Source organism: Eublepharis macularius, chromosome 16 (genome assembly GCF_028583425.1).
Source record: "Eublepharis macularius isolate TG4126 chromosome 16, MPM_Emac_v1.0, whole genome shotgun sequence".
Lineage (NCBI taxonomy): Eukaryota > Metazoa > Chordata > Lepidosauria > Squamata > Eublepharidae > Eublepharis > Eublepharis macularius.
In genome coordinates this window covers 31,798,026-31,812,469 of record NC_072805.1, presented here as the reverse complement: position 1 = coordinate 31,812,469, position 14,444 = coordinate 31,798,026, and the positions used below count along the sequence as shown (strand labels likewise).

Genomic DNA, 14,444 nt, shown 5'->3' with positions numbered 1-14,444 from the left:
CTTATCTGTTTGACAGGTCTAAAGACTAACTGCTTTCTGCTTCCCCGGAGAGAGATCCATCTTTCTCTTGGCAAGTTGAAACTTGGTTTTAGACACGGGATCTGACTCGTTACAGCTGGAGATCTCCCAGAATTACAACTGATCTCCAGGCCACAGAGATCAGTTCATCTGGAGAAAATGGCTACTTTGTGGGGGTGGACTGTATGGAATTATGCCATGCCAAGGTCCTTTCCCTCCCCAAACCCCTCTTTCTCCAGGTTTCACCCCCCAGATCTCCAGGAATTTCCCAATTTGGAGCTGGCAACCCTAGCCATAGCCCCTCTTCAGTGAAATGCCCACTTACAAGTACTGCATGTAGGAAGACAGCTTTATAGAGGAGAAGTGAGGTCTCCTCAGATGCACTTCAGATGCCATGGGGTCTGGGGGAAGGAAGCAAGAGGCTGGAGAAAAATCCAGAAAGGATTGCAAGAGGTAAATGTGCCTATTAATGGGCTCCGTCTCCTACATCTGTCTTCTGGATTTCCAAAGGGAAGGGTCTGCAAATAAGGCATTGGGATGGGGACTTGTAAAGTCAGAGAAGAAATATTCTGCCAGTGGGGACAAATTCAAGAGAAACGCCTTTCCTTTTTGCTCAGATCTGATGAATGGAGGTATCCTCGCCCCGGATGCCTTAAGCAGGCAAAGCCCAGGCTGTGCTTTCCGGAGGTCTGGCTGGTAATGGGAGGTTCCTGGTTTCCTTCTCGGTGCTTCTGTGACATTCAGAAGTAACTGACTTCCTTAACAGAAGCAAACTGATCTCCATATCAGAAGCTACTGTTTGCATCTACTCCTCCCTCCCCTCTCCACCTATATGTCTGACCAGTTTCTTCTTGCCCTCCGTGCATCTGATGAAGAGAACTGTGATTCTCGAAAGCTTATGCTACAATAAAGTTGGTTAGTCTTAAAGGTGCTACTGGACTCTTTTTGATTCTCCTCCATGTAAGAATCAGTTTTGTTTGTGAAGCCACGAAGGGGGCTGGTTTGGTTTGAAAAAGCACCTCTAGAGAAGCCTGGAGCTGTGCTGGTTATACCATCAGATCTCCAAAGGTGGCACCACAACTGAAAGAAGCGGTATTCTTGCCTCTGGCTTCTTCATCAAAGAATTTATGATGGATCTTTTTACATTCGTTTTCAGTTGTATACTTTCCACATGTTTTTCCATGCGATCCCAAGATGGCTATGCCAGTGACTTGCAGAGGACAGATGCACCATTTGCTCTGATCTCTGCAACTCAGCATGGAGTGATTCCGCACACGTTGGATAATGCACTTCCAATCCTCTTTATAGATCATTTAGAACGGATTTTTGTGTGTGCGGAACAAAATATCCACCTCACGATTGATAAAGTGCATTGAAAGTGCATTATCCAACGTGTGCGGAATCAGCCATGAATCTGCTTTGGGTGTTCTTTTGGTGAAAACCTGCTGCCCATCAGGTTTGTTCACTGAGATACAGGATTTTGGAGCAAACATAAACAGGAGTCTTGTGGTACTGCACAGATTAACAAAGTTTTATTCCAGTGTAAGCTTTGGTGGACTAGAGTGTCGCTTGGGAATAAACCTTTGTTCATCTTTAAGAGGCCGCAAGACTCCTGTTTGTTTTTACCGCTCTGAAATTATTACTGTGGAAGGTTTTGGAGCTCAGCCAGATTTCACCTGCAGCATATTGGCTGGCTCACTGCAAGAGTCCAGAATTAATCAGTTCTGTCGATGGGCTTCTGAACCAGCACAGCAAGAAAGGGTGGGGGGAGACAAGGTGACGTGTCTGTCTCCTATTTGGCACGACGTGGTGCTTTGTTGCATTCTGTGCTGGCATATCAGAAGTTATTCTGTGTTTCAAGTGAGGTTTCTAAACTAGCATGCTTTCAACTGTGGGACGGTAGCAAAGGGGCGTTTGGGGGAGCTGCATGACACCAGTGAATAGCTCTGCCGATTGGAGGCAGGAGGGACCCTGAACATTTCTAGAATGAGCATTTGCCTTGTGCAACACACAAGTAGGAGCCCCCATGAGTGGGATCAGTGGCTTAAGATGGCATTTGTACTAGGGCAAAAGGGATGGCAGCCTGCCAGGGAGGGGACTTTCCCTTTTGCAACATAAGAACATAAGCAAAGCCATGTTGGATCAGGCCAGTGGCCCATCCAGTCCAACATTCTGTCACACACAGATACACATTCTGTCACACACAGATGCAAGATACAGAAGCATCTGGTGAATGGAACAGATGGTTTGTCAGAAGGATCTCTGTCTTTGTAGTCCTCTCGATGGATGTGAGTGTGCAGTTTTTCGGCATTGCCATCTCCCAGGGAGAAAAGTGATTTTTTAAAAAGTGCCCACTGTTCTTTTTCTGGGATCTAAAATAATGCATCTCTGCCAAGACGATAGCTGTGTTTTGCCTCCATCTTTAAAAGCGATCAAGGGCACCATCTTAGCAGATCTTTCTGTGCATCTTCCTAGAGGGAATCCATGTAATTTATTTAGATATTTATACACCGCTTTCCTGAGTGGTTTACAACATCGTCCTCCTCTAGCCATTTTATCCTTACAACAACCTCCTTTCGAGGTAGGTTACGGCTGAGAGAGAGTGATTGGCCCTTTACTTGGATATTTTCGATCCCTGTTCTAAGGTGATGCTTTGGAGCGGGGAAGGTGGCTGACTCCATTCTCAGAAGCTTATTTTATGAATTGCATGTTCTTGAGGGCTCTGGCATTGCATCTGCAGATCTCTCAAGAAGGGAAAGCAGCTCAACAGAAGTAGAGTTTCTTGCAAGCCTTTGGGCAGTCTTTTATCGTCTCCCCTCACTTCCTTCCAAGGCAGGGCTTCCTCTTCTTTCCCCTCTGTGCCTGTGTGGCTTTGACTCACTCTGGGAGCAGCAGGAACTGTTGTGGTGATGTCAAGCTTCAGGCAGGGAAGTGTGGGAGGAGACTCCGTGCTCTGCTTGGCTGGCCGGCTGGCTAGGAACTTGCCCAGTACGAGGCTGTGAGGTGCAGCAACCTCTGGCATCTCAGACTTCGTTCTTCAGAGCAGGTGATGGCATGAGCTCAGCTTCAGGATGAAAAGAAAACGCAGAGGTAAAGCTTGTTTCCAGGAATTTCTTTTCTGCCTGGCTTGCAGGCCAAGGTTAGCAGGATCTCTAAAACCCAGTATACTGGGGAAGTGGACTGTAGCAGCCAAAAGTTTGACTCTGTAAATCTAGGTAGATTTGGTTTCACCTCTGTCCTGGTGGAGGCAATAGACACACGACTGTCTCTGGGCTTCCCCTGTCCACCATGAGAGCCAGTGTGCATTAGTAGGTAAGAGTGCTGGATTAGGATGTGGGAGACGCAGGTTCGAATCCCCACTCTGCCATGAAAGAGTGCTAGGTGACTTTGGGACAATCACACACTCTCAGCCTACCTAACAGGGTCATTGTGAAGATGATAAAGACTGCTTTGGATCCTCATTGAGGAGACATACAAATGAAGTACAATAAAGTCAAATCTGCAGTATGGAGGGGATAATACTGGTCCTACCTTGCAAGGTTATTGTAAGGATTGCTAATGCCATGTACATAAAATGTTTCGAGCATTCTGAAGTGCTTTCAGAATGTCAAGAACTGTAACGTGGGAGGCAGACAGGCTTTTCCAGCACAAGAGTGGGGGACTTGGTGGTGGGGGGTTCTCTTGTGTGTTGTAAGCTGCCTATATCACAGTGGCTAGGAGATCTTGAAGAGGAGAAGTATTTAGGCACGTTGAGGCCTTGGAGGAATTGGAAGTGGCTCTTGTTCATTCATTACCTCTCTGGACTTGGGGGCATGTTGTTCATCTTTTGGCTGAATTGGGGAGCTTTGCTTTAAAAGTTGTGCCTCCTTTCAAACTGCTCTTCTTCTATTCCAGCACTTCCTAAAGTCCTAATGGATAGATCCAAAGAATAATAAGTTTCAGCTGTGTTATAATAAGATGACTTAATGTTGCCTTCCTGTACCTTTTTCTGTGGCTATTTACAATAATGTCCTAATTGTCTCTTGCCTCCCCATGCCCTTTTTGTATATTTTATTTTATGAATTTTTTTTTTACAAGACACAGGGTTGTTTTTATTAGCTTCCAGCGCCCACCCCTGTGCTGTTGTCTTCCCTCCCACCCCACTCCTTGCCCAGTGTCCTTGTGTAGCATGTGGTTAAGCTGCTTTTGAAGTATCGTGGGGGTGCTGGTGAGACTTGTTGAGCCCCATTCCTCTTGCTGTCAAGTGCTGGGCGGGACAATTGGGTGTTTCGCCAGTGGTGTTTGCTGCCAGGCAGTCATTGATGAGTGATAGGAAGGAGGTGTGCCTGTGTAGGGGGTGTTTCTCTGGAGAATGCAGGGGAGTGCAATGGCAGTAGACGAAATGGGGATCTGCAGTGCTGCGCCCCCTAGGACGGAGCAGTGTCAATTACTGGTTGTCATGGTGGCTGCTGCACAAGAACAAAGGCAAGGTTCAGGGTTGTGGTTTTGACCTTAATGGACTGGGAACGGCATACCTGCAGGTCCACCTCTCACCATATGTTCCCCGGAGGGCCCTTAGTTTGGCAGAGCAACACCTTCTGGTGGTTCCCGCCCCCAAGGAGGTTTGGCCCTGGCACCAACCTGGTGGAACTCTGTGGAAACACAGGCTCAGCAAGATTTAGCATCTTTTTTTGCTGGGTCTGTAAGACAGCATATGGTGGTTGAGGTGGGCAGACCCCCCCTTTTTAACCAGCCTTCTGCCAGGAGAGAGACATTGCCCCCTGGTCTGTATAACATCTAATAGCTCGCAACCCGCCCCATGCAGGGTCGCCATTCCCCTGCCGGGGGCAGGGGATCCCCAGATCCCACCCTTTCCCCCCGTGCCTACTTACCTGGCTGGCGGGGGGCATGCTCCTTGGGGTGCCCCCTCCCTGGGTGGCGCAGCACGGCCCCAGGCAGGGGGTGCGCTCCTACACCGCGAGAGCAGGCGGCCGTGGAAGCAGCAGCAAAAGCAGGCCGCTCTTGTCACTACTGCTGCTACTGCTGCCGGCTGCTGCCACAGCTGCCTCTCACCACTACGCCCCCTGTGCACCAAATGAGAGTAGGTTGTGGCGAGAGTGGGCGGGTGGGCAGCAGCGAGCATGAGCAGCTGTGATCGCAGCAAGAGCTGGTGGCGGTAGCAAGGGGCCCTTTGACCCCACGTGATGATGTCACTCACAGAAGTGACATCACCACGCAAGCCGGGAGCATGCCCATGGAGAAAGGAAGCCGGGGCAAGTGCCAGCTCCCAATCCCCTGCCGGGAGACTACGGGGACCTGGGGATCCCCTGTTGGGGGCCTCCAGGTCCCTGGCAACCCTAGCCCCATGGGTTTTAGTTGTTGAGGGACTCTGTATTATGAATATTGATGAATTTTAGAAGATGGAATTGTATTATTTATTTTACTATCTTGTTTTTATACTCTGATGTGATCTGCTCTGAGCCTGCTTGCAGGGAAAGTGGAATATGAGTGCGATAATTAAAGGTTTGAACAGGATGCCAGTGAGGTTGAGCCGGTTGCCTGTAGCCCTCTTCACATGTTACAGTGAATGCATATCCATCCTGCATGGATGCACATACATCTCTCTGTAAGAAAGAGCCAGTGTGCATTCACTTTACAAATGAAACTGGGGACCGGTACCAGGATAAATACGGGGTTTATAATGCTCATTGTGCTGTGCCTGCATTGAATGCATCACAAAAATTGCTCAGTGCACATCTCAAGAGAAATCAAGTGAACATTGTTCATTGATTATACATGTGTTTACAGTAATTTGTGGACAGGGAGTGTCTGCATCAAATAGAGTCTAGCTTCTGTCAGATACGATTTTTTTAAAAATTAGCCGTCTCCAGTGATTTGTGTTCTGTACAAGCATAGACTGCGGTATTATTTAGAAAATTCAACTGAGAATCTCAGCTTTTATCATTTGTGATGGTATTGTGGGGACCAGGTTTCTTTCTAGTCCTTGGAGATCTGAGCCGTAATTCCTAGCTGCATTGCAAAAGAGAGGGAATGGGGGCCATACAGTATCCTTGACTCTTCCAATCACTGATAAAACAAACTGGAGAATAATTTTAGATGAACTGCTAGTAGCAAGTCAGTAGAAACCCAGTTGAGTAGCATTATCTAGTGGCTAGAGGCATGTGAACAGCTTTGCAACCGTAAGGAATTGCATATATCGCAGCTGTTTTCTTGACCTTACTGGAACCTGTGTATTCCCAATAGTTTTGAAGAGTGTTTTTGGTGAATTGTTGGCTTTTATGTTGGCAAAAGAAGAGAGCTTTCTTTTGTCATCCGATGTCTTTTTTCACTTCTCCATCCCAGGAGCAGGTCTCTCCTGGTCTTCATTTTAAGAAAGCTACACACTGTAGATATTGGGTTCTCCCGTTATTCCCTAAACTAGGGAAGTAAAACATTAGCAATACTGGTTCATTTACCGTTTATATATCGCTGTAAATGTTTTCCAAAGCTTGGGAAACTGGCAAAGGGTTTACCTGTGTATTCCAGGATCTTCTGTCCCTGAGGAACATTTGCTATCCAGTTGTGGCTTTAATGTTTATTGCCTGTGTGCAAGTGACAATGGAGCACGCTAACATGTGATTTTAAAAAAAACAGGTATCAGCAGCTGAAGTGATAATTTATGAATTTATTTATAATTTCAGTTTATAAACCGCCCCACCCCTGAGTACACACGGCTCAGGGCAGTGGATGATGTAATAATAAAAACACTCATTAAAGTAAACAATTTAAATAATCCATGAGTAATATGTAAGAATATGATTGTGGACTAGATAGTGTAAGCTTGTTAATGTTTGAACAATAACATTTTTGGTAGTTTCAATGGGTGCTTTAAACAGAATTTACATCCCTCCCTCGCCTTCTCCTTCCCCCACCTTTTTTTATATTGAACATCCAGTCTGACAAAGAGTTCTGAGAAACTTGGAAGCATGCACTCATTATTTTTCGTCTTTTGATCGAACCTTTAAAAAAAGGTATCACACTATTCTTGCACGTTCAGGCTTTTCCCATGGTCTGTCATAGCTACCCACAATATTTGTCTGTTTTGGGAAATACTACATTGTCTAGGAGGGGGATGCTTCTTGCAAGAGAATACCTACTGTGGCCCATGCATGCCTTTGCTTTTGCTTCATAACTTTTTGTGCAAATCTAATTTACTAGGGTATTATTGAATGTGGCTACTGCCCTACTTACATTCTCTTGCTTCTAGAAGTAACCGAATTTAGGTTTTTTTCTGCAGAGTGTATTTTAACAAGAGAGTATCCATATCCCTGGCTGTGCCCTCTTTTTGGTTTGCTTTTGAATGATAGCTCCTCCACCTGTTCATCTCCAGTAGCACAGTCTCTCACGCTCCCTCTGCCAGATGTTTGGCTGGCCTTTCTTGCGCATCTGCCTCGAGCCATCTCTCTGCCCCTCGGTTTGGCTTACTGCCTGCTTTTAGAGGCGAGGAGGAGAGCTCTAGAAGGGTCAACAGCAAGCTCTTTGAGAAGCAGGCAGGTGGGAAAGTCATCCTTGCTGTCTAGCGCTTCCCTCCCCTGCTTTCCCCAGCATGCCTTTCTCTCTGCACTGTTCTCTTCCTGGTTCTGGAGTTGATCGCTTTAAAGTTTCCTCCCACGGTTTTTCCATTTTAAATTGCTACTTACTGATAATGAGAGCCCAGAAATAAACACAGGCGGATGCAAGCGCAGCTGGGGGAGGCCTTGGCAGGGACACACACAGGCTGGCGCGTTGGCTTTCTTGCAAGGAGGGCTTGAACCTTCTTCCAGCCCTGCCTGGAAGAAAGCCCAGCCAGCTTCCCTGATGCAAAATTGTAGGGTTTGTTCCTTGCCAATCACCACGTGTGTGAAGTTCTTTGCAAAAGGGGAGGCCCCCAACTCCCTGCGTAGGCTGTGTTACAGAGGAAAGGGAAAGCAGTTTCACACAGCAGCTGAGCACAGTTGATGCTTAGGTTTCTCCTACTTCTCGGGTGGCTTCTGGAAACATGCGTTGATGCCTGCATGATCACAACAGTCTGGGTAAAGTAGCAGATTGCCGTTCTAAAACTGAAGAACACAGTTGCAAACTAGGGAAGGAGTAAATGGGGTCAGCCAGCCCAAAGGTGCAGTAGTTCCTCACAGGCAGGGCTCATTTCGAGGGGGAATGCGCAGGAACACAGTTCCAGCAGTTCCCCAAAGAGGTCCCATATCAGGTGGCCCTGCCCACCTGACTCTTGGCCATTTGGGCCTGTTTCAGCCTAGATTGAGGCCGAAATGGCCCAGATCGGGCCTCTGACGGGTGGTGGATCACTCTCCCACTCAGCAGCAGCCCGATCCTGACCATTTTGGGCCCCTTTTTGGCCATTTTCAGCCCCTTTTTGCCATTTTGGGCCCAATTTTGGCCCTGAATGGCCAGGATTGGGTCCAAAACAGCCAGGATAGGTGATATCAGGGGGTGTGGCATATGCAAATCAGTTATGCTAATGACACACTTCTGGTGATGTCAAGGGGCATGGCATATGCTAATGAGTTATGCTAATGAGTTCCTCCCGCTCTTTTTTTACGAAATGACCCCTGCTCACAGGGCAGATTACCAACCTCTTCTGTCCATGTGGGATCTGCACATCATTGGGTATTGTGCTACCGTAATGCTATAGTAATCGTTCACAACTGGGTAGTAATCCAGCAAATGATTGATATAGTGCAGTGATCGCAGAGTATCCAACAATGTGCAGGTGCAGTCTGTTTTTTGCCTAGGTGTAATTGAAAGTTTATTACAGTATTTATTCTGCTGTGCCATAACTTAAGCAGGATAGGGGACAGTTTGCCCATGAAAAAATAGCAGAGCCTCTAATTTAGAACTCAGGGTCCATTCCATTCACAAGCTGCTTTTTAAACCAAAGTTTTTAAATGATCATACCTTGCATGCTTTCTGCATTGATCAGAAACCTGTGGCTGAAAATCTCATATTAATTCTGTGAGCATGTTGGGCCAGCGGCTGAAAGAATTTTTAAAAATTCTTTCTTTATCTGTTGACTGGTAAAGGTAGGTAGGGGAAGCATATCACACTGTTAATACTTCTTTCTTGCTTTAGTGTGCAAGACACTGCATGCAGCATAGAAAATACAGGTGCTAACAGTGGGATAGAGCAGTGGTTGCCAGCCTCCAGGTGGTGGCTGGAGATGTCCCGAAATTACAACTGATCTCCAGGCCCCAGAGATCAGTTCTCTTGGAGAATATAACTCAAAAACATGGCAACCAGGGTCACAAAAAATCAAGCAATCAATGATAGTATAAATTATTATATTATACCAAAAGTGCAAAAGTGCAGAAGTACAAATGCATATCAAACACAATTTAAAGTGCATATATATACAGGAAGAAGGTAGTCTATTGGATAAACAGTGGGTATATTCCTGTATTTACAACAGTTTTATGTAAGTGCAGCAGTCAGAATCCAGAGATTCCAAGTTCTTTTTTTTGTAAAAGTTTTTTCTAGTCTTTGTGGTTACAGAGCTGATAATTCGGAAAGTGTGTGGGCAACGCCTGTTAATTTCTGACATCTGGGTGGGTGGAAATGGCCGTAGATTGACAGCTGTGTAGGACGGACAGTGAAGAAAGCTTGCAAAAACATAAACAGGAGTAATAGGATTTACAGTTTAAAACATTCCCTTCTATCTTAAAGGAATTGATAGTTTGGGGACGCTGCCCCAAGATCGTATGACTGTAGTTTGTTTTACAGCAAGGCTTAGAGATTGCTGTATAAGATGCTTTTGTTTCCACTTAATTATTAGCCATTTGTCATCCTGTTTGTCTGTCTGTGGACAGTGATTAGGAAGCTGACATAATATAATGGTTATGGGTGTGAGCTATGAGCCAGGAGGTTCCAAGTTTCAAATCTCATTTTAGCCGTTAACCCCCTGCAAGCTCTTAATCTGCTGTCTTGGACCCTCTGCTCCCTTATTTGAGGATAACATTACTAGCCTATTTTACAGAATTATTGTAAGGAAGACTGAGATTTTGGCTGCATTCAGCCATAACAAAAAAACCCTCTTGATTCTCCTCATGAGAATGAACTTTGAAATTCCTTAGAGCTGCGTGCTTTTTCTTCTCTTCTTACAAGACTTGGGAACAGAAGACTTCCAGTTTCATAACAAACCGTAGTCTGTTGTTGCAATCCAAACTGTAAACTGTGGTTTGTTTCCTACAAGATTCCAAAGCTGCTTTCATGGGGGGGGGGGGAGCTGGGGAAACTTGCAAGCCTGAAAGCTTCTGAGGGTTGTTCTTGGAACCTCAGGCTTTGGCTTGGTTCCAATGGAGGATTTCTGAAGTTGGAAGGGGGTGGAATTTTTTTGCAGATTCCCCCCTCCAGCTGCGGATTTCCAGCTTACACTTCATGCTGTCCCTGGGGGTCCCTCAGAAGCAGCATTTGGAGGGCATTTTAGGGCTGAAGTGGGAGGGGGGCTTTCTGACTGTAGAAATCTTCTGTTGGATTGTTTGCCAGTGTGTCCAAATGCAGTCAATATATGTGAGGCACTATTTATTTATTTCTGCCTTGCTTTTTTCCTCTGCGAAGCTCAAGAGTGTTTCCAATGGATTAGACACTGACCAAAACTGCTTTTGCAAGGTAGCTGTATCCTGTGTCCACCAACTGCCCTCCTGGGATCCTCTGGAAATTTTAAAGTGTTAGAAAAACGTTTGTACGTCTTTATCCTGCCTTTCTTCTTTGTTTCTCAGGGTGCTGTATATAATTTTTCCCTTCTACATTTTATCCTCTGTGAAATAGGTAAGGTAAGGCTTTCATGGCAAAGTGGAGATTTGAACGCTTTCCAGGTTCCAGTGTGTTGCATGATGGACTAGAATGACTGTAGAAGTGGGAGAGGACGGGTGACTTCATAGAGACAATTTCTGCCCCCCTTTCTAAAAATGTTTCTGAACAAAAGGCATGACGGGGAGGGCATTCCCCGGTTGGGGAACCCTGAGTGAGCCAGCAGTGGCATTCTTCTCTTCTGCCCCAAGTATTTTACGGTCTTTTGTGTCATGTTTGCACCCTGAGAGGCTGTTTGTTGTCGTCTCCATTTTACAGATAGGAACGGAAGTGAAGACAAAGTGACTTGCTGAAGGGGGGCGGCGTCTCTTGATGAACTGATGGTTCATCAAGTCACAGCAGGGCATTATAGGCTGGAAATCCCCAGTGCCCGGGGAGCAGGACTCTGCTGTGATGCTCTTTGACTAACAAGGTAGCCGGAAGAAGGCAGTGTGATTCTTGCTTGGTGTGGCACAAAAAGCCCTTCCCAGGCGCCTTTGAGATGGCTCCCTCCTTGGAGATGCTGGAAGAGCAAGCGGCCACTTCCTCCAATTGTTACTGCTTTTCCTTCTGGATTGCCCCTTTTGGTGTTCCCTGTTTGACCCATAAAAGTGCTTGCCAAGGATTTCTGCAAAAAGGAGGAGGCCTTCTGTTCTTTTTAAAAACATTCCGCTTCCCCTTTACTAAATGAAGATTTGCCCTCCAGCTCAGCCTATTTCCTTGCCTTTTGGAAAGAGTCAGTGATGACCTCAGTCAAGGCTAGGATCGTGCCCTATCAAAAAAGCCAGCAATAAATAGTGCCAATGAACCCTGTATTTCCCTCAATGATCTTTCTCCAGAATTTGGATGTTATTTTGCTCAATTTGGGTGTTATTTTCCTCCAATTTCCTGTAGTGGAGAGCGTCACAGCAGGACTTTGTTATTTGATGACCTTGGAGAAATCTTTGTAGCTTTGGTTGCCCAATGAAACCTGAGAGCCGGTCGGTTCTGCTGTCATGATCTTTGTATAATTGGAGCTTATGGGCAAGCAGGGAAAGGCAGATACAGACTGGAGTTAATGAGGGGTCTTGCCTCTCCAGGCTTGGTGGTGACTGCCTCCAATCACTTGAATTTGTTGCTGCTCTTGTATCAGTATGGAGTGGTTATGGAGCCCTGTGTATTCCTAGAGGTGCATATCCTTAGAGGCTTGTTGCCCTGACAACAGTTGCAAGTTGTGTCTCTTGAGTGACTGTGAGATTGCCAGAGTTCCAAGAATTCAAATCGGACCTGTTTCTAAGGGCTGAAACTACATGTCATATTCTATTACTGCAATACCTAATGGACTGTTTGGGCCCTAAAAGCTACCATGGAGAGCACATATGGATTAGAACCACAATTCTGGGGTATAGGATTTTTAACAACCCTTGGAAGATTTTAGGGTTGTGTCATAAGATATAGCTCAAAGAGATAACTTGGTAGTCTTGGTAGACTATAGACTAGGCTATTGGATACAGTCTGCTGATGGGTAGTTCGACGTTGCTAAAGATGTCCTGTTAATTAATTATGCTTTAATTCAAAAAAGTGTCATCTATGGGTTTGGCTTTATGCTAGTTTTCAAATTTGCTGCTACCATACCTTATTGTATCTCGTTTCATTGGAAGTCCCAACTGTCGATCATACTGTTTTTTTGCACGGTGATCGTCCTAGCTATCAGTTATATTGTATTCACTTACAGTGTGTAATCTGCCTTGGATCTTAGTGAGAAAGGCAGACTATAAATTAATAAATCATGGAACCATGGAGTTGGAAGGGACTTCCAGAGTCATCTAGTCCAACCTCCTGCACAATGCAGGGAATTCACAACTACCTCCCCCCCCCACTCCCAGTGGCATGTGCTCCATGCCCAGTAGATGGCAAAACACCTTCCAGGATCCCTGGCCAAACTGGCCTGGGGAAAATTGCTTCCTGACTCCAAAGTGGTGATTGGCATTACCCTGGGTGTGTAAGAAGGGGCCACGAGAACTAAGCACTGATGTAACCCTTCCTGCCTTCCCTCTCATGATCTGCCCAGGTTCACTAGGCAGTGAACTGAGTGGCCAAGTGCCACTATGGACCTTTTGATTCTCTGGTGCTGTGTAAATTTGTAGAGTAAATCTGTGGTTTATGTTCCACCACCCCTGAGGAAGTTTCCATGAAACATCAGGAACCTTTCCGGCCCTGAATGTCGGGCAGGAGGACTTCGTACGCTGGGCGTTTCCTTCTTCTGCACACCACCTGCAAGGACTACAAAGACTGAGGAATAAATATGGGTTTATGGCATTGCAAATCATTATTTTTTGATTTATTTACCTTCTGATGGACTGTTTACTTATGTTGTCCTTTGCTGTACTTAGTGCACCTACTATTCAATGACTTGTGGGTCCAGGAATTTACATGTATTATTTGATTAGTTTATTTTGAATGTTGACTGTTTACTCATGGTAGTTTACTTGTATAGGAGACAGGGCTTTTTTTCAGCGGGAACGCGGTGGAACAGAGTTCCGGAACCTCTTGAAAATGGTCACATGGCTGGTGGCCCCGCCCCCTGATCTCCAGACAGAGGGGAGTTTAGATTGCCCTCAGCGGCACGGAGGGCAATCTAAACTCCCCTCTGTCTGGAGATCAGGGGGCGGGGCCACCAGCCATGTGACCATTTTCTCCGAGGGCAACCCACTGAGTTCCACCACCTCTTTTCCCAGAAAAAAAGTCCTGATAGGAGACATAATATATCATATTTGACTTGACTGTTTGCTTTCGTTTGTGGTTTTCCACTCTTGCTAGCCTAGTGCTCTAATCGAAGGTGCTCTTTTGCTTTTGTATTAGGCTCACTGAATTAGCGTTGCTGTCAGATGGCCATCTAGCCTCTATTTAAAAACCTCCCAAGAAGAAGAGCTCACCATAATAATAATATAGCAATTAAAACAAATGGCTGTCCCAACCTGATCCAAGCTATGGTTTGGAGGAAGGGAGAGGTACCCATACAGCTCCTGTCTCCCTACCCCCAGTTTAGGTGGGCCATTTTTAATAATAATAATATAGGAATAATAACATTCGATTTATACACCACCCTTCAGGACAACTTAATGCCCACTCAGAGCGGTTTACAAAGTATGTTATTATTTCAATCAGGGAAACACGAAGGAGAGTTAACCTCCCTTCCCCAGCACTATGGACTCCAAGCCTTATCTTTATCCCCCCCCCCAACCTTCAGGGAGAAGGGCTGTGGCTCAGTTGTAGAACATGTGCCTGGCATGCAGAAGGTCCCAGGTTCGATTCCCAGTGCCTCCAGTTGAAATGATCAGGTGACAGGTGATGTGAAAGATCTCTGTCTGGGATCACAGAGAGCTGATGATTCGCCAGTACTGATACGCCAGTGGTCTTGATTCAGTATACGGCAGCTACATGTATTCACATGGCTTCTTCTTCCAAGTCAGGAATTCCAATCAGAGCACTGCAAAATAACGTCATCGTTTGGCTGAGCAATGTAAGTTCAGACAGGATTAATCTTAATGCCTTTCCACACAGCTCCTGTTCTCTGAGGGTACAGGATTTCTAACAGTGCTTTTGAGGAAAATACAAATCCCTGGATT

General features: G+C 45.9%; 1 protein-coding gene across 6 annotated transcripts in view; it reads left to right on the top strand.

The window, feature by feature from the left end:
- RIPOR1 (RHO family interacting cell polarization regulator 1) overlaps window positions 1-14,444 on the top strand; it is a 121,492-nt gene that overhangs the window by 61,020 nt on the left and 46,028 nt on the right. Inside the window, exon 1 of one of the 6 annotated variants that reach the window (XM_055000339.1) lies at window positions 3,025-3,108. The exons of the other annotated variants lie outside the window; for them this stretch is intronic. Coding sequence (XP_054856314.1) covers window positions 3,090-3,108 — 19 coding nt within the window. The 5' untranslated portion in view covers window positions 3,025-3,089. Of the gene's footprint in view, window positions 1-3,024; window positions 3,109-14,444 lie in introns of those variants that run through there. 6 annotated transcript variants of the gene reach the window in all.